Here is a 23,221-nt window from a genome sequence, read left to right as displayed (position 1 = left end):
ACCAGGATGCAACTAGTCCTCACTTTCCGGATACCTGCTGAGAGCTAGAGATTGTGATAGATTGTGTAAAAGCATGAACGCAGAACATATCAGCTCAAATAAATCTTGTTCATGGTGGGTAAATGTACTTCATAGTTAGCATCTAAATAGCCCATACTTGCCTTTGATATAGTCTTATACAATGTTGTAGGTAAACTCAATATATTCTATCAAAATAGATTTGAATGAAGAGCTTGATCACATCATTTTATTGGAATCCAGTCAATTTGCGAAAGACAATCATTATGACTGACTATATATAAATGCTTTGTATTTTACTGAGCACTGTGTCTGAACATACGCACAGTGGACATTTACAGGCGTTAAATACACATGGTAAAACAATATCATGGCTACTCTGTGGGTTGTCAGATGATAACTCCCTCCCCAGCCCTCCAGGGGGAAGAATTAGCAGTGGTAGCATCTTCATTTTAGCTAGATTAACAGTCCTTTCTGTGTAACTTTCAGATTCCATCCATATCTATGAAAAATGAAAAAGACTGAAAAATGACCAGCCTATCTTCCTTCCAGTTGTAACTCAGGCCTGCTGTTTGCTAGCAGACCTCTGTCTGCATGAGTGAGTTTTCTTGTAGGTTAAAGAGACTGAATTCCCTCTTCCCCCTCCCTCCGACCCTGAGCCTGCAGGGCAGACAGACAGAAGCACACATATGATTAATACAGCACAGCTGCAGTAGTGACTCATTTGCATATGTATTAATAGAGGCAAAAACAACAATTCAATTACATACAGAGACATTCTGCATACTAAAGAACATATGCAAATAGCCTGGAAAAAGTGCAGCCAGCATTTTCCCCGACTTTCCTGAGCCCATATGGGCTAGCATCAGAGCCTAGCAGTTTTCAAGAAATCCCCTTTAGGAAGAACCTGTTACAAGATGCTTATACAGCTATTACTCCTCCTCCCCCTGCCCCCCGGGTTCCCAAAAGGCATTTGACATTTGGACAATGGAAATAGCACGAACAGTGTCTTCCACATTATTTCATATTTGCCCGCATTCATCTTCGTATTGTTGTCTCTTTACATATAAGCCTCAGCATGAAGAAACTCAGTCCTTCGCCTCGTCTTCCATATATACACATTTATTCCATTTTCCTTTCTCCTCATCAATAATGTGGTTTCCATTTTCCTTTGTCTTTCTCTGTCTCTTGACTCTTCTCTTCTTTGACTTCTGTGAATTAGCAAAAGATGACCATTTATGTGCCTTTTTCTTGTGGTGACCTTAAGTATCTCATAATAGTATAATTCAGTGATTTTTCTGCTAGGGGGCCATTAAATACTTTTAGAGGATCTGAAAGGTGTCCCAGAAAAGTTAACCGGTTATAGATAGGCTTTTATATTATGATACATGGGTCTTTGTCTTTACTAAAGAGCTTGTGGAGTTCTCAAACCAAAAAGGTTGAAAATCACAGGTATTAAATAGTTTGTACTACAGGTGCTGCAGATCTTCATAACTGGTACAGAATCTGATCCTAGAAGTAGAAACAGATGTTCTCTAAATCTCACGGGAATTTAATAGGCAGTAATTTTGAGCATCTTTAAAAAGCAGATTGAAAGTATTCCAGCATTGGAACTTAGGCTACAGGAAGGCTTTCTTAAGATATAAATAGTTTCCTTAGCTATGAGTTATTCCTTATGTTAGTTTGTGTTATGACAAAACCACCAAGTATACTAGACGTACGTACTCAGTCTACTTCTTCACACGGGCCATGCACACACTGTGGTACGCAACAAAATATTAGACCATAATCCATACCCAGTGCACTGATTTCTGGAAATGCAGGACTAGGTAAATAGAGCTCCCTTTCAACTTGAAAAGAGATAACGAGTCACAAAAAACTTCTGGAAGCCTGACAAAGCCATTAAGATGCCCAACTGTCTCGTCTGGGTGGCAACCCCTGTGTTTTAAGCAGTCTAAATTACTGGCCATTTGTTTGAAACGTCTCTGCGGTGTGAGCAGGGAAAAATAGGTCATGCAAGAAAGAGTGCGTAACTGTCTGGCAAGCATACTTGCGAGGTCAGGTCATCCTTAATTTCTTTTCTCTCGCAAAAATGTTACACTTCTTTCTTTTTGGGGTTAGCCTGACAGACGGAAGCAGATTACTCCTTGATTATTTATAAGGCATTAATTTTAGATGAATATTGCTGAAGTAACTGACATCGTAAGTAGTTTTAGCAGCCAGCAGAAGAGCCTGTTTGCAGATTGGAATATGACAGTCTTCACTTACACAACGTCCTGTCTAGGACAAAGTCTGAAGTGTATGGAAGAAGAGCAAACTCGAGGAGTGGAGACATATATATCAGCTAAGACTTTGTTTATTCTACTGTGCGATATAACTGGGACTTTGGATGGTTGAAATGGTAGTGTCAATGTTATGAGTTCAGCCAGCTGCAGGACAAAGCCAGTGTCAAAATAGCAGCAATGGCAACACCTGTCTGCCAGAGTCTTAAACCAGGGGGGGAAAACATCTGAGAATTGTCTTGCGCTGCCCCGAAGTAGCTTCTGTCAAGAAAGAAGAAAATGGCCACCTTCACACACACTCCTTGAGATAACTGAAGTGATGCCTCCCATCCTGCATTGGCAACAGAGCAAACCTGGGAAGTGTTTCACAGAACGTGGTGTTTCATGGTTTACATTACTTCAGAATTAATTCTCACCGGAAGGGTCTGTATGAAAAATCCGATAACAAAACAAAACAAAAAAAGTGTTTTTTTTTTTTTTCTTTGTGCCTTTTGCACATTCCAGACACTGGGTTTTGAAATAGTTGGCTTACACTACTGGTTTTCCTATTCTGTTGTTTGCTCTTTTCAGAGGGATGTTGCTGAAAAGAAGATTATATAATCATGCAAATAAGATTGTATAATCCTGAGCAAACGGTCTGCGGGGGGACGGGGACAACAAGGGAAACCACACCGCACGGGGCTTGGCTGGCTGGGGGGGAACTCGCTCGGAAAGCATAAACTGGGGGGTTATGGGCCTCCTATAAAACATGAAAGCTGCAGTCAGGCTAGTGAATTTTTCGGGATATTTTTGGAATTCATTATCTTCATGCTGAGCTTTGCCAGTAGTGTATATTTACAGTGCCTCAGCAGAATGTCGTGACAGACAAACACACAGGAAAACTGCAAATCACTAACACGCAAACTCTTCAGAGCTTGTGGAACAATGCTACAAATAATAAATAACAACACTGAGAAAAGCTGACTTACACAAAACTAACTGCTTACTGACACTCGCTTACACCTTTAGGTCCACAAATCAAATTACTACGTTTTATGCATCCCAAAAGTTAACACAAGAAAATCTCCCTTGAAATCTTACTGGCTTTTTTGTACCTAGGTCATATGACACGATTTGTTGTTAGATGCCAATTGATATAATATATGAGCATGTAAAAATTTCGATTTATGTCTTATTTCTTTCTACTGTCTTGTTTATGACAGTTCTTTTTTCTCCAAAGTTTTAGGTCATTTCCAGTTGACAAGGCAGAATGGGATAGAAACAAACAGCACAGCACGTGTACACAGGGAGAATATCACTGGCCAGTGGTATAAATTACATATGGCAAGAACAGTACAAGCCATTAAAAGTTGTGGTGCTCTTATTCTCATCCTGTCTTTCTTATGCCTGATTCCTTGCCAGGGTTAGCTGTTACCAGCCAGGATATTTGAGCACCTTTTATGAATGGAGGCTAATATTAGGGACAGTTTGAAATTGTGAAAGACCTAGTTACTGTAGACCATAGATCTAAGCATTAGGCAACAAACCACTGAGGTCAGGATGCTTGTTCTGTTTGTTTTCTTTCCAAAGTCATCACTGAGCTTAGCTCAATAGAAGATAGCATAGGATTTGGAGATGTAGCTTTCAGAGTGTTAAACTTAATTATTCTGTTGTGCCTGGATAGTAGAAGCCTGTTCCTGAGGTTAAGTCAGAGTGCAATTATTTCCCCAGTACCTAGGCTCAGTTTCCTCAAATTCTTCTTTCCTCCTTTCAGAGGTTCTTAATGTTCTCCACTCCAGTGGATTTTGTAAGATCTATCTGAACAAGAAAATTTGGAGGCAACTATGCCTGTAGCTCCTAGTGATGCTCAAGAGTAGCTTTTAAGTTTGTAACCCACATGATCTCTCCTGGGCTCCTGAGTTTAGGTTTAATTCTTAGACTAGCTTCTAAGCATCCCTTTCACTTTGCAGAACTGACTTGTTTTCCATTTTTACCAATGGTCTGTTTCTGTTCCTGTCTGTTCATTAGATAGCTAAGGAGAAAAGTCTTGCAGACTACTGGATTTACATTCCTTAACCCCTTAGCCACAGAGACCAGTCACATGGCAGGTAACTTACCCGACCAGAAACCTACAGCAAGTTTGTTAAGTCATCTCTCTCGGAGACTGACGAACTCTGGAATTACAGAGAGCAGGGCTCTCAGCAAGCTACTGTGCAAATTGTCTTTCCCTAATGGACAAAAATACAAATCAAACTAAAAAGCGAAATAAAAAGCATGTATACAAGACAGAAAAACACTTTTAAAAGTCAGTGTGTGTTTTTAAGCTGGGAGAAGCTTTGAAATCAATATCCTGTGATTATTGATACAACAGGAAAGCCATAAGGAAGTTTCAGATGCTCTCATGGTAGCAGAAACTGAGATTTTTAAACGCGTTTTTCAGCTATATCTGTGTCTTGCTGTTTAGAGTGATTGCTCTCTCTGTTTAAAATCTGCGTTACAGCAGAATCTTCTAGCCGTATTGCAAGCTCTGCCTTGGTTTAGTAACCACAGCTGTGCCACATACTGCACCAGCGGCGGCTGACAGGGGCAATCTGTTTGTGGCATATTGAGGGAGTCACATCGTCCCTGGGGACTGCTGGGGAGTGGCTTTTTTCAGCTCCTTCCTATAGGTACCATATCTGTTTCTCCCAAAGGGGCCTGGGACTGCCAGTTTGTGCGCAAGGGAATGAGGTTAACCCCCAGAGACGTGGGGACTGAAAAGCAGCATCCCTGCGTGCCTCCCCGTGGGTGCCGTGCTGGGGAGGGCAGGCTGACCCCGGCACCCCTGGGCAGCGAGGCCAGCCGCTCTCTGCTGTTCTGAAGGTGAAGTGTCCACTCTGCACGTTCTCTCTACGCCGGAGTGTGAAAATAGCATCTGGCAACAAAGCCTTTTCTTTTTCTGTTCCTAATTTTTCTTTTTCCTTTCATGGCTCAAAACACTCTTTAGAAATTATAACAGTGTGTTCTCCGTCAATGCACCAAAACATTACAACTTGTGGTAGTGTTATTACAGTGTTTTGGGCCATTACCATAGAATACAGCAGCATATTTATTTCATTAAGGGAACCAAACGGATCTAGCTGAATTTGGCAAAAGAATATGGCTGAAGTCCTATTTTATCTCCGATGTTGATTTTACTGTTAAACTCTGAATTTCTGAAAATTAGAGAATTCACAATAGAAACACTAATAAGTGTGCTACATTTTGTAGCGGGTTGAACTGTCCTTAAATATCTCTTACTTTCTCCACAGTAGTTCTGCATTGGTATTTATTCAGTATTTCAATATTTACTTTACAAACTTGGGGCTTATTGATTTTTAGGGTAAGCATTATGTCATGTACGTATAGCTTACATTTAACTCAGTGTCCTTCTGTGTCACCAGTAGCTGCCTCGGAATATATTTCGGTTTAGGTGAATAAACCCTACTCATCCCGTTCCCATTATCATAGCAGCCTTGCTTCTTGCTATACGCTGGTCTGTTATACTGGTGGTGAAAGTAATTCAGACGGTATATATCAATGTATGTTTGGATAAGATTTTTAAAGAGGCCTGAAGGGATTTGGGAGCCCAGCAATAATTAATTTCTTACGGTGGCTTTGAAAATAGGATATACAACATTCACACTTAATCCTTCCTCCTTTCCACAGCTGTTTTATTTTTCCTGTGATTAGTTTTGTGGAAAGGAAACAGTCATCAAAATTGTATCAGGATGTTTGATGGTGAGGTGGTGTTCATTCGGTAACTCAGTATTCGTTGGATACAGTGAAAGACGTGAGTACTCGGCGTTTCCTACCTCTAGTCCAAGCTGGCCATGCTCATATTCGTGTGTTAGCTTGTGCTTTCAGTGTGTGGTGCTTGCTTTCACTTTAAGTGGGAAAAAGAGAGAATGAGCATAATTAGGGTTTTTTTGCATTGGTTCATTCAGATAACTTCGTTTCACTTCACGTTAATTGCTGCTCTGAATCAGGTCCTTAATGGTTGTAGGACAGGTAGGTGCTTGCCCCTCAGATGTTTCTTTCGTATCACACTGGGTGGCATTACAGGTTTGATTTCACTAAAAGGTATTGTTCACGATCAAGTGTAGGAAGGAATGAATACTAAAAAAAACCTGAGGAAATATTAGATTTAAAAAAAGCTGATTTGTCACTTTGCTCATTGACTACGAACTGAATAGACTTCTAACCCTTAAAATACTTTCTCCCCCCTTTTCCTTTTTATTGCCTGGAATCTTAAGAGCTTTATCATTTGCAGTCATAAAATGAAAATATACACCAAACCCTCAAAGGGCAAGTATGAAATTAAATTATATTTGGGCAGCTGTAACCTTTTAAAACGATCAGATTCCAGTTAATGTATTTCTTCCTGTTCCGAGTGCTGCCATGGTGTTTGATGGTGGGAAGCAGTCCAAAGGGCATTGGGAGATAATAAATTCACTGGAAATTTCACCCTGAGGCGAGCCTCGATACACCAAGGCTTCCATTTAGCGGGACTGACCTAAAAATCTTGTCACATCCAAAGGTCACTTAGGTTGGGGTTGGTGTGTCCCATCTATCTTTCCCTGGTGCAAAGAATGACAGCTGAGCTCATAAACAGCCATCGGAATATGGAAGACAAGCAGCGGGGAGAGGGAGGAGAGGGAAGAAGGATAATACCGCTGACAACTTCTTAGATCTCCTCTAGGCCAATGAGAGTAGATACCATCTTTGGAGCTGCTTGTTTCTGCTACTGCAGAAATGGCAATTCAATTTAAAGAGGTTACAGCTGACTGTGGAAGTGTAAAACAGGTGATTCACCCCTTATGTTTGCAAACGCCGTGTAGTCCTGCTAGTATACCTTATACCGTCCCTGAACGTCTCACACATGTTGTCCGTCTTGTTAGTCGAAACGCTTCACGGTCTGTACAGTGTTTTACTTTCAGGAAGGGTCAAAAGTCTAAAACGCTGCCAGTGATGACGCTGATAGGTGTCATCTATAAGAACAATGATTCCCAGGGAAACAATTTGGACAGTGACACTAATTATAAACAATACTGGAAGGTAAGATATTTTCAATCTTGGGAGAAAATCTGTGATGTACGTCCTTTAGGACTTTACTTATTCTAAGCTCATGAAAATCAGTATAATCCTCCTACGCAGTAAATTGAAGCAAAAGGCGTTTCAGGATGACTGTTGTCTTCCAGTCATAGTTGTTACTTCTGCAGTGGCAAGCTCCAATGGATCCTTCCTATACTTGCAGTGTATTAAATACTGGGGACAGGGCTTAGAGTTGCATAATAGAAGTATATTTGAACAACAAAATCTATATTATCGTAATTGATCTTACTTAATTGGGGATGAGCCGTGCAGCATATGTCCACTGTATCCTTATGTTGTGAATCTCCTTCTCAAAATTCTCTGAGAAGAGGATGACAGAGCCTGTCTGCCGTTAACCACTGGGATGCAGGCTGCAAAGGTTCTCTCTGTACGTTCTGTCTTGGTTGGAAAAAAAAATTGTAGTTGGTCGTTAGTGTCCTTCTGAAATGTGGTAGTTCCCCACTGTTGAAAGATACCTTGCATATAAACATTGGTCTGATGCTTTTTGGAACTTTAAATTGAAAATAAAATTTTAAACGAAATCATTATATAAAATCAGTGTAACCTTGGATGCATGAGAAAAAATCAGAATGAAACACTGATGTTCCAAAATTTGCAAAATACTAAATACGTTAGGTATCTAACTCCTCCTGGGAATTTACTGACGTCTCTCCATGAATTTTAGTAAATCAGACCCTTCTGAAGAGAATTGTAAATTGTATGTTCCTTTGCTTGTTAAAACTAAATGGAGTATAACTGTTATTTTCAGAAGTATTTCACACATTCTTACAAACATACTATATTTGAGACAAACACAGTAAAGAAGGGCAAGATTGGCCAGCTGTCAGTGTTTGTCTTCATTTTCCTTGGGTTCACACTCTACTTTATGTTAGCATATATGTTCTCTACACAAATCCAAAGTAATTTACAGGCAACTTTGGAGGAGTTATATGCCCTTTCCCACATGTTCTATGCTGAAAATGTAACTATATGCCTTACCAGTTGTACAGCTTTGAGGAAAACAGAGTCACTTTCTGTCTTACTTGTGTAATAAGAAAAAAAGAAATCTGTATTTTTCATGAACTTCAGAGAGGATAGATACATTTAAAAAATTCAGCTGCTAACATGAAATCTAAAAAATTACATAGATATGCCGAGCACAGACTAGCTAGTACCCAGGATGGTAGGATGAGAATCGTCTTTAGCCATGGGTGCCTAACATGTATAATTCCTCTGATCTAAAGTAGCAGGTTCCGTTCTGGTTATTGTAAAGGGAGCTGAGGATGCTTAGCTCAGACCTGGTCAGGTGGATTCCCCACTTACCTCCTCTTTGTGTTGCTTTTCTATTGTGGTTCAGTTTCCTTTTTCGTTTGTCCAGGCAATTCCAGATAGTAAGCAAGTAACAGTGGACAATAAAATCAGAATATTTCTGTGATTGCTGGTGGGGCATGGAGCTTTAAGGCCAACTGATTTTTTATTTCCCTAGTGGTTGGAACTTGTGAAATGCACTGAGTTGGAGTAGGAGCAGACAACTTTTTAACCACTCAGTAATGTGTAGCTTCCCTGGGTCAGTTGAGTTTTCAGTCCTTGGGAAGAGGAAATATCCCATCGTGCTGGTCAGTGCATTGCTTCCCTACGTTTTCATAGCCATATTCATTCCATTTCATGCCACATGACTTTGGACAATCGATAGTGGTCCTGAAGTATGTTAATGTTTTTAAATATGTGCTGGAAAGATAGATGGTGAGAAGAAGGATTGTATTCAATGCCTGCAATATTGGGAGGTGCTTTTATGTTACCTCAGATGCTTCTTTTATTGTAGTGAAGATGATCACTTTGACCAAAAGCCTGTATTATGCCGTGATATTAACTGGAGAAATTGAGAGATATTTTATAGTTGCTGACTTTGGCAAAAACATGATGTGTCCCTGCGTAATGGAGGACTGTACGGTTTCTTGTGTTATTCATGCTTCCCACGCTGGAATCACAAACATTGGGTAATGTTAATACTTGTCATGGAAAAATTTAATTGGCAGAAATGTTTAATATATTAGCGGTTGATGGGAGGGGGCACAAGAGACCTTCCTTGTTCTGGATTGAAATGCGGCACGTAATTAGCGATAAAGGAAGGCACTGTATGGAGTGGATCATTGCTATACGGAGGGAAGTGAGGAGGATCCCTGCTTGACGTTCCCAGTCTTTCCCGAAATGGAGATATATTTACCAGTTGCTAATTGAAGAAGCAATGAGTACTGTTCACCCTCCCACTGTAATGAACAGCCAGTCTTGGAGCAGCATAAAAAGGGTCAATCAAATAGGTCGTACATCATATGAGGAGGCAGATGTTAGAACATATTGTAATGGATTGCTGTGCGGTATGTGAAGATGGCTTGTGGAGCACGGGGATGGGGGGAGAGAAGCTATCAGCAATGTTTTCTGTCATGGTCACTGTAAATATCCAAATTTTTTGAGAAAAACTTCTGAACACAGGAAATCAAAGCGTTAGCATTCCTGCTATGTTAGATTTGTGGGTAGAATGACAGAGGGAGAAAAGGAATAGAAGCACGACTCCATCTGTAATACTTCGTGTAATATGAATATGTCTAGGTATTATCTGTGCTCTGCCAAAGTCAGTGTTAGCCTTGGAACGTGCAAGTATTTTACCTGAAAAAAAATTATAGAGCTTCAGACTATATTAAACACAGAACTGTTAAAATAGCTTCTATTTTAGCAGCGCCCCTAATTCACACCCACTCAAACACCTCCTCGCTCGTTAACCCCATCATCAGACCCAAGTAACTCAAGTGAAATGAGATGGCATTAGGAATGAGGTAATGAACAAAGATTTCTGGATAATGTTATTACTTCATGATAGCAGCTCTTGTTAGTGTGTCTACAGTTAAGAGCTTCTCGGTATTTCCATTGCAAACTCTTTGGTACTCCCACCCCTTCTGCTTTACAGACAACTACTCAGCCAGAAGCAATTTCAAATTCGATTTTACATCAATTTTGGCTGTTGTTTGAATTGAAAAGAGGCTAGTGTTTTGGTACTGCTTTCTAAAACATAAAAATTGCCATTTTTCCCTTCCTAATCCAAATTTCCAGATGAACAATTTAAAATATGGATTAGCTCTTTTTATCACCCAGCCACATTATTAACAATTAAAAAATGTCTCCTAAGCATGCACAGTAATTTCAGTATTTAGTATTTTTGGATGAGCAGATTCACCTTTATGTTAAAAAAAAAATCCATACTAAAAATTGCTGTGAAGGGGACAATTTTCAAACAGCACTGTTTTCACTCAGGAGTCTACAGTTCTTATGTCTTTTTTATAAATATTTACTCAGCGCCTCAGAACAATTGTGAGAATCCACTTTAATGAATAGCCGTGGATGGGTCAGATGTACTAATGGATTATAGAGCTTGTTAACAAGTAATGTTAATATAGTGCACGTCACTGGTTGTAGAATATGTGGCCACGTAGAATCCTCTGAGAGATGAGTTAGAAGTTATAGCACTGTTGCCAATGAATGACACCCTTTTTGCCTGAAAAACAGGAGTTCGGAGAGGTATATTTCTGCATCCACCCCATCCAGATTTCAGAGCAAAGTGCCGTACAAGTTAAAGGAGAGAGAGGACACTTCCATAGGGTAGCCCAGGTAAGCTGGAAGAGTCTGGGACTTAACAGCTTTCATCGGGATGGAAGGGTGGCAATGGAGAAATATGGAGAAGGTTGCATTTTCCTTGGTCAGCTCGATACTAAGAAGTAGAAAGGTCACACTTGGTACGGGAACATGAGGCTCCAGCAGCTCTTTGTTATCCGTGTGGATTGGTAGAACAGCCATTGTATTTCTCTTAGCGGAATGTAAAGTTCCCAAGTTCATCGTATAAGCTTTTCTTATGCTTGGGTTATGCGTAGCATGTGAGGAGATACAATTAAAGATGTAATTCCCTTTGACCTTCAATCATGTTATTGTGCCTACAGCTTCTTAAACCTTGAGTACAGCATATGCCAGAAGAGGCATATTGGCACGAGTTTCAGGCTGGATTTAAGGCTTTTCATGCGTGGGCTGAAGTCTGACCATGCAGTGTCATTGGACCTTAGTGTTAGCGGTTTCATTGTAGTGAGAGTCAGAAACTGAATCCTGAGGGATTTCAGATGTTTTCAGAGACCACTTTTGGGGGAACAAAGTCTCTAATTAAGAATTAAACTTCTGTACTTGTCCTGATGGAATATGCAAAGTGTCACTCTTCCCATTACATCAGTGTAAGCATGGAAATAATGAGATGAACCAGAAAACAGCTTCTTATGTTATTTCCTGAGAAGTTTGCCAAAGCTTCACAGAGGTTTCAGGCTCTCTGGAGTTTTATGGGCTCCATTGGAGGGGTAGTTTTACAGACCACACCCATTTTTATCGTAAAATCAGAGAATAAAAGATTGAACAGCTATTGAGTTGCTTGTACTACTTAATTTTATTAGAGGGGGACTTTTATATAATGAATCGAACTCCAAAATAATGAAATTAATTGAGTGCTTTTCTACTCTCTCAACTCTCCTCAGTGATTTTGTTAATATATAATGGCACGCTTTTCCAGATACTCTAACATCTCCTCTTTGTGGCCTGTCATCTCCTAACCTCAAGCGTCCCAGTTCAAAAAACATGCATTTGGTTTTTTAAGCATCTAAATTATCCAGCTTATAGCAATGGGGCTAGTTTGAAGTTAGGCACTTTTGTGAGTTTAAAGTGGATAAGACTCACCGTTGAGACCATATAGGAGGAGTCTGACCAGAGTGAAACTCAGCTGGTTTCTGGTTTGGAATGCAAGTCAGATTTGCTCTGATTTAATGAGGCCCAAAGTGTTCTAGATCAAAGTTGGGCCAATTTCTATGTCCTTGGTTGGAATTACAGTTTCCCTACAAGTCTAGTAAGTTCGATCAACCTTTTCTGCAAGCTTTGTCTTTAGTAATACCTGGAACACAAACAGTCTTTTAGAAGAAGAGAGGATTCCATGTGGGTTAAAGACAAAGGAAGCGGACATGTGAGCTGGGGCTTTTCCCAGTTCTTGTGTATTCCGGTCTTACAGAAAGGGATCACAGTGTGCTACTGGAAAGGAGAACTGGTCCCCTGTATTGGTACCATGCCTTTATAATGGAATCCCATAGGATGAAGTAGGACTTGTTAGCTTTCTGGAGGACTTGGATAGTGAGCATGTAAGGCAATGAACATGAATGAAAATGACATGAGAGGTAAATGGGTTGCTGTTTTCAGCAATATGGAAACCCTTAAACTGGAAAGCTAGCACTACAGGACTGACATTCTTCTCCCCCAAAATAATAACCTTGCTCTATTTTCTCTACCTCCAAAAATAAAGTAAAATAACTGCAGCAGCTGAATAAAGATGCCATGTCACATCTTACTAGCGTGTCCTACTAAGGAAGAAGGGAAAGAGAAAAAATTTCGTCAGAACTATTCTAGGAATCAGTTTGCTTTAGTTTAGCTCTTGGAATAAGTGTGTTTTCTTCTGCAGCTCGGATGGTCTATCCATCACTGATCCCTCCCTTTCAATATTCTACTTCTACCCGTACTTCCTCCTTTATGTGTTCTTTTCAGGGAGGCTTGGCACAGGGGAAGCAGTTCAAATACAGTCCTTAGTTCCTCTTTAAGGCACAAACATCACATTCTTTCATCTCTACCTAAACTGCAAGAGAGTAATTGTTCCTCTCTGTGCCTGTGAAAGTGAGCTCTGTTGAAAGTTGCTTACGATGAACTAAGAGTTTGTCACTCTGCCTCCTGTGTCTTTATCCAGACCCTTTGACCACTAGCTAAATGATTCTGTGATTCTCTAATACAGCTCAGTTTAAAGAGCAAATTAAGCTTTTGAATAGGCTGAGTAGATGTCACTGAGCTCCTGTACATGTCAGATAACTGAGGAATAATGTTAATTTATACTTCCAAGGACAACAGGTACAATTGCATGGTACTCCAAGTTCAGGAGTATTCTTAATGTCAAGAGGGAAACAGAGTAGAAAGAATATGTTTCTCCCATAACCATGGGCAAGCTTTTGGAAATATTCTGGGACAAATATCCAAGTGACATTTTTTCAACATGTTTTGTTGTTTAATTTTTTTCTTGTCTCCACCCACACACTGTCATTTGTTAATATGACACTATTGCTTCTGGTAGGTGATTGTCATCCTTCTGTTACCTTTAAGGAGGGACTTCAGTATTTTAGGACTCTTTTGTGACAAGCTGTGATAAGAACAGAGTTTCTAGAGCAGGCATGGTCCAGCTGTACTGTAACATACCTGTTTCACTTCCTTATTCCTGGAGAAGAGAAGGCACAAGTCACTGAGGAGTCTTACAATGATCAAGATACAAGAACCTGATACCATATCAGCATGCAAGTGAGCAGATCTGTTTTCTCAAAATCAGAAATGCAGTTGACCTTAATCTTTCTACCGTGAGCTCTGCACTTAACTTCAGGAAAAAACGAGTATTCAGATTTGAAGTAATTAATTCAGTATCAGTCCTAAAGCAGGCACAGAGTTTTTCTGACTTAATTCCCTGTTGAATACAACAACTTAAAATGCAAACAGAAAATCTATAAATAAAAACTGGAGAAAGAGTTGCTTAAGGAGATGTGTATAAAATAGTGAAATTTCTTAATTATAGCTCAGCAATCTGAAATATATAGAACCTCATTTACAGTAATTCTGCTGGCAGTGTTTGCTTATTAACTACTCTAGTCACTTAATGGATAACAATGACTGATTATATACAGTACCAGTCAAGTAAAGCAATGTAATATGAAATAACTGTTTTGTCAAATGGCCACTCATAGAATTTTGTTCTCTCAAATGGGAAATTACACTTACTGGAGTCAGGTGCTCTGAGCTAGTTGCCAAAAATCTGGATATATCAAACAATAAGCCCTTGCAAAACCAACTTGTAGTAAATAAATAGGCAGTAGTGAGTTTTTTCCTACGAGAGCGTAATGTCTGTGCCATTTTACTGACTTCAAGCTTCTAATTTGGAAATGCTGTACTGGGACAGAAGTCTCCATGTGAAACCTTCATACGAACACTTCATCTTCATTACAGAATAGTCAGTGATAAAAGGAATGTAATTTACAAAGTAGATGCCCACTCTGAAGTTATACATCCCTGTTGTTTGTTGGTCTTCTACATTACCACTGCCTATCTTACTGTATACTGCTTAAGGAGTGCGCTGTCAAAAGTATGTCCTTACTTTAAAGAAATTATTTTATCTTTTTTCCTAACAGAAGTTCTATTGGCGTAAAAATAAATAATAGTAATGGCAGCAAGAATACTTCATGTTCCGGTGCTGCACAACAAACTATAGGAATAAATTGTTGCCAGATTATATATGTTTTTTTAAAATATGTACAATATTAATTACTTTCCTTGAAGAGGACACTGTTCATCTGCAACATTTCATCCAACAAGCTTTTTCCAGAAGACATTATCAAGTTGCCTCTCCAATATGCATTCCATATAGTCACTCCATTTCAATTACTGTCATATGGTGTGAACATGGTATGTATGAATATGTAGGCCACTTGGGCAGTTTTCCAGTTAAAAACTCTTCATTTGTAAAGAGCAGGCAATCTTAAACACACAGTTTACAATGATATTTTGTCACAGAAACTAACAGATCTTATTAGCCTCTGATAGGAAGTGTCTATTGATAAGTTCCTACAGTTACATCCTGTAGAAGGATTGTCTTCTTTTTAAGGCATGGGACAAAGGAGCCATGAGGTCTAGGCTCTAATCAGGAGTTTCCTACAGTCTTCCTGTGTCACCAGGAACAGTCAGTTGATGTCGGGGGTGCTGATTCTCACCTTGCTAATATTTGAATAGCATTTATCCATTGACAGAATTAAATACTGCTTTTCAAGGAAAACTGATTTTATTAACATGGTTAGTCTCTTTCGCTTAGAAGCTACTATAAATACAAGTATAGCTGTACTTTAGCTAAAATGATTGTCCTGTCCATCAAAATTACATTAGTTTCTTAAAAAACTCAGAGCTAACATAAATTGTACCTACATTTTTTACTTTATCCACTGTTCTACAAGCAAAGCAAGCATTGTTTTGAATGTACTGCAGTGATGATAGAAGTCTTTATTACTTCAAATGCAGACTTAAAGCTCATGCAGTTTTCCAGTGACCTGGACTCCAGCCTTGTTTCTGGATGCCAGGGATCCCAAGTTGGTCATACCATGGAAGTTCCAAATGTGAAAAGAACTAGTGCATTCAGCCTGGCACAGGCAAAGCAGTCCTGTTGACTACAGTGGGATTATTCTCTGGAATAAGGGCTGCAGGCCTGGAACCCTAGAGATCAGCTACCAGAATCATATTTTATGGAGACTTGTGGTTACTGATTCTAAAAGGGATGTTTTTCTAGCATGAGAGAGATGGTGGTTACAAGGCTGTGCTTGTAACTTGCATGCAAGAAGTGCATAAATGAAGCCTTGTTCTGTTTGTGAACGCTTTACAGTTTTTTCTAATGAGAACTTGTTTTTCTTAATATTTCTTTCTAAGTCTCAAGTTTTTTAAGGCTAGAGAGACTATTAGATTGTCTCGTCTGACAAAACAGGATGTAAAATATTGTTGGGCATAATAAACTTTTTGTTTGAAGTTCATCTTCCAGGAATACATCTGATCTTGACTGAAACATCAAGCGTCAAAATCCACCATTTCTCTAGGCAGCTCCTCCAAGTGTTACCAATACTCTCTCATTAAAAGCAGCGTATAACTTACCTATGAGTTTGCCTAGTCTTAGCTTTCAAATACTTATTATTGTTTCTTTATTCATGATTTACTTACCTGTCTTCCTCCCTTAGGCTAAATGGAGAGCAAAGCTAGGATGGGAGTTTTCAAAGCAAGTTAACTGGTTCCTGTGGCCACAGGAAAGAACAGTGTAGCTTTTCAACATTTAGTGTGTCTTCTCTAGTCTCTGTGTGGTCCACAGTTTTGGGGAAAAATTCATCCAGCTTGCTATTTTTCACTTGGTGAATAAAGGAAACGCTACTTCAGGCAAGGTCCCCTGCGAGAAAGAGTCTCTGTGGGACATAGGCATTCCTCAGCACTAGGAGCCAGGACACTTTCTTTTAGGAAATGTGTTTGATAAAGACATATGGTGGGTAGAACAGTTCTAATTGTCCAACTCTGTTCAGAATTCTAAAGAATAAAATAAACTCGAAATAAACCAAAATATTCTTCAGTGCATCTCAGGATCTTAAGCTGTATTGTTCTTATCTGAAATTAGCCCACAGTGAAAGCTAACAACTCAAGCACTGAAGCTGAATAAAATTCAACTTGCAGTGGGTTCTATGGACGAGGTTTTAAAGGAGCTTTTTGAATTTGTGTTCACATATTATCTTTGTTTTCTGAAAATCTCCCAGTTGGTGCAAACAAATGGCACTTTAAAGACTTTGCTGAAGTTTTGAATGTACAAATTAGTGTGTCCCTTTGAAATGTTTGACTGACAATCTTTGAAGGAAGCTCAGACACAGAAAAGATGAAAATCTGGCATTTGTACCTTTCTGTTGTATAATGAAGAGCTAAATGAAGAACTTTTTTCATAGAAGATCTAGAAAGCGTTGCTACCAATCACTGATGAGTGCAGCTTTAATTCTAATTTCTATAGTTATCTTTTTATCTAGGTCGCCACTACCTTTAAAAACCTATCTTGCGGTAGGATGTACGTCAAATGTTTGTTTTAACTGAATTCCTTTTTCTTTCAAATTCTTTGTGACCTTTTTTTTTAAATAAAAAGCCCCACCTGAACAGATCAATTTAACTCTTTCTGCTGTAACCGCTTTGCATGCCTTATATAAGCATAAAATTTGAGGTAAAGAAAATTAAATTAATGTATTCTGAATGAGAGAATGTCAATTTATACCACATTTTCCCCCGGATTATGCAAAAATCAAAGAACAGGGCCATTCATGTGTATATTTTTAATTAGAGGTCTCAGAATGACAAAGAAATTGACGTGTCGAATCAGTCAACAGTTCAAACATGTAAGCACAGTGGTTTGTAAAGTCATTGCTGTGGTAACTCCACTGAAGAACTAGTTTATATCAGTAACAAATTTATTGCAGTAACTGATTCAGTTTCCAGTACCACCTGTCTCAATCTCTCTGTGTTTTTTTTAATAACAGCTCTTAATCTCTACTGTTCACTAGTAAAAATACTTTAATAAGAGATAATGCCGTAATCCAAATGCCTATAGGTGCTTGAATCAACGATCTCTGCCTATGTAATTGCTAACACTTTGTTCAACCCTTTTTAAAATTGCTATTAAATCTCATTCTCATTTTCTGTATTAATAGAACAAGAATTCATTTTTAGTGTACCCTCAAAGCAGTAATGAGCATTGTTAACATGTAACAACAATGCCCAAGGGGAAAGTTTTCAAAGCCGGTGTAACCTTAAGGCTTTGCTATTGATGTTCTACAGAGTCATCAAGCCAAGAGCTGTTAGAGCTAGTCCATTTGGAGAGTTCAGCTGAATATTTCTGCTTAATATATTGGAAGAATTATAAATGGTTTAGGTGGTGACCTAGGGAGAAGGGGAAATTTTTGTTTAATAGCTTAAGAACAGAGGGGCAACATTATAAGAATAACTATACCTCCTGCTCATTTTAAAGTGCATTATATTGCGCTTTTGTTTGGATTTTGCTTCTATACAGATTTTTGTAAGAGGTTCATGAGAAAACATTAACAAGGCATGCAATATTGCGCATGGGCAGGGAAGCTGAAACATAGTTATTTAGTTATAAACAAACAATAGATGTTACTTTTTAATTACTTTTTCAGAAGCCCAGTTCTGTCTTCCTGAAGAAGCATTATCTATCTTATTAAATTCAGAGTATTATCTTTATTTATTATGTGTAGCAAAAATAAACTTGTCTAAAGCAGCAGTGCTTCACTGATTTCCACTGAATGCCTTGGTCACAATAAACCAGTCGAGACCCTATAGATTGCAAGTCCTGTATGAGTTGTAGTCCAGCAAAATGCCATCCTTGAGTGCTAGAATTTGAGATTGAGACTTTAGGTTAGCTGAAGGTAGTGGAAGTAGCTCAGGAAGTCCCTGCTTGGCGTACAAATTAAGAGGCTCAAGAACAGTATATTACAGCAGTTATACAGAATAACATAACTTTCATTGCCCTTTTTTGACATCTTGGTTTCATTCCTGTGAGAAGTATATGGGTGCATTTTAGATGATGGTTGAATATTTCAACAGAGACCTATTTATACACTGTTCCAAAATCTGAAACTCTACTGGGGAAGCAGGGGTAGAAATGTTCTTTTGTTTGAGTTCAGCTTGTCTATGAAATGGATGCACAAATTGTGGTCGTTTAGCCACCTTGATTCACAGTGCTTGGTCACACCATTGCCCTTTCCTTGGGTATAAGCTAAAGGTCATCATGTCCTAAAACAACTAAATATGAACCGACAAGTTCGGTATTGGCAAAACTCAAAAATATTGACAGTCTAAGAAATGTACTGCATGTTGTAGATTTCTGTCCATTTTTTGAAATGGAGGGGAATATAGGAGCAGTCTTACTAGTTAAATAGGATTCATGCCCTTGCCATTTCATAAGCTGCATGTTTCTCACTTCAGAGCTGGGCCTGATGTTGCTTTTCAGTAGAATAGTTGGTTTGTGTTGCAGGAACCAACTTTTTAAGAGAGTACTCTAACAAGGGTCCTCTTACAAGATTTTATTTAATGTTTGTTTTTAATTCTCAAAATGAATTAAATAGAGGTGAGATGTTGAATCTGATAGCAGGAGGACATAAGTTTGTACAAAGCATGAATGAAGGCTTTATAGCTTTTCATCCACCCCTCCTTCCAGTACTGTATGCTTCACACTCTTGAGGTATATCTGTCCCTAAACTGAGAATAAGGTGTGTATTTGAAATTGCATGTATTCCATTTATCACCCAAAAATACGGCTTTCTTCTGGGCTGTTGCATAGGGAAATTCATTCCCCATGTTTATTCAGTCATCGTCTGCTTTGCATGCATGGGTGGGTTTTCAAAAAGGTGGTTGATGGCAATACTGTACAGAGGAACCACAGCTTCCAACACATTTCTCAGTGGCCACTGGACAGGTGTAAGATGATACAGATTCTTGGACACCATGTCGTGGATGTATGTCGTATAGTCTAGTTCTTGTGATTCACCCTTTGGACCTCAACAGAAGGTTGAGAGCTATGTTTGAGGTAGAGATTTCCTGCTCTTTTCAGGGTAAGGACTTTGTTTGAAAAGTCTTCCCCAAAGACTCATGGACATTTCTGGGAGGTTCACTCCTCCACAGGCTGGTCCCTGTAGGGCCTGTCAATGACCTCCAGTTGTTTCAGGACTGCTAAGTGTCCAAACTGACTGTGTTATTTTTACCTTTACTTGTGGACTAGACGTATTCTCTGGTATCTAATCTATAGATTAGCAGCAAACTTGAACCTTTCCTGCTCAATGACTGCTTTACTTTCTTTTGCCTTTTTCCCATCGTTGCCTCAATTTGTTTTGTCATTTTTTTCAATAGGGAGCAAAAGGAAAGGAAAAGCTTTCCCTAGATGTGCTCTGTCATCACCAGAGTCTGATTGTTTGAGTTGTTCCCTAGCCATGTATCCTATTTCTTAAACAGCTCTTGCCCTTCAGATATATTAATTAATACATAAAGCTGGCGTGGTTCTCCTTGAACTGCCTGCTACAGTTCTGTAGTTCACGCAGATCCTTGTTCCTTTCTCCCTGCTGGATTTGGTCTTCTTTTGAAAGAATGAATGGATATGAACTTCAACTGATAAATACATGCATTTGAATCTGTGACTGATCTGTGGCTGGATCAGTTTTGATGACTTTTATCTGTAGTTGATTTGCATCTATTTGACTCAGACTCGCTGAGGGTAACACATAGAATTAAGTGAATAAATAAATTGGAGGAAGAGACAAGGAGAGAACGGATGAATGGATGGATGATAGGGAAAGAGAGGACATTAAACAGATAGGGATGGATAAATGATGATTTAAGAAGTATAGAAAAATAAGGAACAAGCAGTGATCAAAGTAGAGAAAAGAAATAAAAAGGATTCAACACTGAAAAGAATAGGAAGAGTGAAAAAGAAATAAGTAAGAACTTGGTGCCTGATTACACCTGAAAAAGCAGAAATGGGTTACTTTTAATTATGTGAAAGGGCTAAGATTGTGCACCAGTGAAGGGAAGAGTTTGTACAGGGAACCACAGGCCAATGTCCAGGGTTGTCCGTGACTCAGAGCAGTAAATCTTGCCCATTTGGTCAAGTTAAGTGTTTGCTACAGGGCTTGTGTACTGTGAACTCACGTTAGCAGTGTCTCTCTACCTTTTACACAGCTCCATATGGAATACTCCTGTAGTGAATCCTCATTTTCCTCTTTCAAACTTGCTGGTTTGGGTTAGCATTTCTTTGTGCCCTCCAATCTGACCTTTGTTCTTCTATCAGCATATACAATTAAATAAAAAACAACAGCAAAACAACTAAGCACCACTAACAAGGCTTCTTAGACTAGTCATATTGAAGCTCCCGTGTTTTTTCACATCCATGTCCATGTTCTTGCGTGTTATCCCTTGTCACGTTTCATCTCAGAAGCTCTGTTAGCACCTGCAAGCAGAGAGCACCATCGTTCAGTGTTACACATTACCCAGGTACTGCACAGCACAAATAATTACATAGCATGAGTCTTTGAAACTGATCTTGTGACTGCGGAGGGAAAGCCGTCGTTACTACATTACCTGCTCATCTGACTTCTATTTGGCTTCACCTGAATTCCTCTCTGTTCACAAAGCAGCAACAATTGCTTCTGCTGCTGCCCACCGTGTTTATTTTCTCCACTTTTTATTTGGAGGTCAGAGGAGCTTCCAAGCACTGCCAGTTTGCCTGTTTTCTCTCTGCTTTTGACCTCTGTCCATTAAATGTTTACTATAGGGCTTAACTTTAAACAGATGGCTGTGATTATAAGTATTCACATGCTAATAATCAAATTTGTGTTTAAAGTGCCTTGCTGGTTTAGTTTTGAAGAGAAGAACATTCCCACTGTGTTTCTGCTTTGCGTCTATCACTGAAAAGGTTCTTGGTCTTGATTGGAGCTTGTAGGTGCTAATGGACAGTACATTACCATCGAGACATATATATTTATACTGACTGTAGCAGTTCCCTAGGATCCAACTGGGAGTGGACTGTCATAGTAAGTGCTAAACACAGTTTTGACATTCCCTCTCCCAGACACCTTACAGTCTGTGCAAACAAGGCAAACACAGCAAGTAATACAGAGAAATGTAAAATGGTAGCACAGAGATCATCCTATCAAACATCATGTGGATTTCACAGGGGTCGATGCATATTATCAGTGGAGATGCTGTTATGCTGAAGTCGTCTCAGGAAAGGAAAGGTTGCTCAGTGGCTCATGCAAACCATGAAGATTAGCTTTTGTTCCTTGTTTTGAATCCCTGGACACACAGGGAACTAGGACATTTCTCATGGTGACGTCTGTCATTCGTCCCCTGAGGAATGAGTCACAAAAGTTGAGATGACAATTCTTGTCTTGAAATATACCAGTGTGCTAAATAAAAAATACCGATCAGAAGGAAAACGTATCATCTGCAGCAGGAGAAGTTATGGAAAAATTGCTTGCTTATTGATGATGTCTCTCCTCTCTCTCCCCCCATTTTTTGTTTGCTTGTGTTTACAGCAGTTGTATGCTGCCCAGCTTGCTGCGATGCAAGTGTCTCCGGGAGGCAAGATACCTGGCATACCCCAGGGTAACCTTGGTGCTGCCGTATCCCCTACCAGCATCCACACAGACAAGAGCACAAACAGCCCTCCACCCAAAAGCAAGGTACTGTACCGGGCCCTGCAGCATCGTGTTTCTGATAATGTAGGTACTTGTGTGTGGGTTGTTTTTTTTTTTTCTCAAGGGTATCTGTGTGCCACTCAGTTGCAGGCAGCTTTGTTCTCAGGGTGGCTTCCTGAAATAGGAGAATATTTGTAGTGCTGTTTTTCTGGTGGGAGGACCCCAGCGCAGTAACACCCAACAACCATTCATACACGACGTCCGTAACAGACACCCCCTCAGCTGAGATCCCACGGTTTGCCTTGCAGTGTCCTCACTATCACACTGGTATTTCTTCCATCTTCAGCAGCAGCGAGCAGACTGAGGTGACCAGCTCCTATTCCAGCACACAACTATCGTTTCCTTTCACAACCCTAAACCGGAGTCAGGTTAGCAACGAGAGCTGGTAAGCGTTGGGGCGTCTCATCCATGGCCAGATCCTGTCCTGGGGTTCAGTGGGAGTCTCCAAAGCAGTAATCTGTCCATCAAGCAATGGGCTCTGATGAATAATCTTGGTTGTAGCTGGGCAATTAGGTCCGTACTTGTTTAAGAGGTCAAGCTAACAGCTTGTAGTCACCTCTGTATAACACCGCCAGTGTGTGACTGGTTATACGAGAAAAAAGACAGAGAGTATTCCAGTGGAGGAGGATGAGCTCAGCACATGCCATGGCTGAGCAAAGGTAACGGGTCAAAATTGAACAGCACATCTTAGGTGTTGCAAAACAGCTAGGAGGAATTTAGGTAAGGAATGCAGGGAAAAAACAGTCTCATTTAGGTGACAGCAAGAGCTTGATAAAAATGTGTCCTTTCTATTTGTTAGTGTCCTCCAGCATGCTGTCCATGTCCTTTATCATGTCAGAAAAGATTCCTGGAATTGACAGTAGTGTCTTGTTTTTACCCTAACAGTAATGCAGCACAGATTAAAAATAA

General features: G+C 39.6%; 1 protein-coding gene across 5 annotated transcripts in view; it reads left to right on the top strand.

The window, feature by feature from the left end:
- Nucleotides 1-23,221, top strand: part of SOX5 (SRY-box transcription factor 5) — a 299,360-nt gene that overhangs the window by 223,243 nt on the left and 52,896 nt on the right. For all 5 annotated transcript variants that reach the window (XM_086610564.1, XM_086610561.1, XM_086610565.1 and 2 more), the window contains one exon: nt 22,151-22,297. In XM_086610564.1, coding sequence (XP_086466690.1) covers nt 22,151-22,297 — 147 coding nt within the window. The remainder of the gene's footprint in view (nt 1-22,150; nt 22,298-23,221) is intronic.

This window comes from Tauraco erythrolophus, chromosome 4 (genome assembly GCF_009769465.1).
Source record: "Tauraco erythrolophus isolate bTauEry1 chromosome 4, bTauEry1.pri, whole genome shotgun sequence".
Classification (NCBI taxonomy): Eukaryota; Metazoa; Chordata; class Aves; order Musophagiformes; family Musophagidae; genus Tauraco; species Tauraco erythrolophus.
This window is presented reverse-complemented; position numbering and strand designations above follow the sequence as displayed.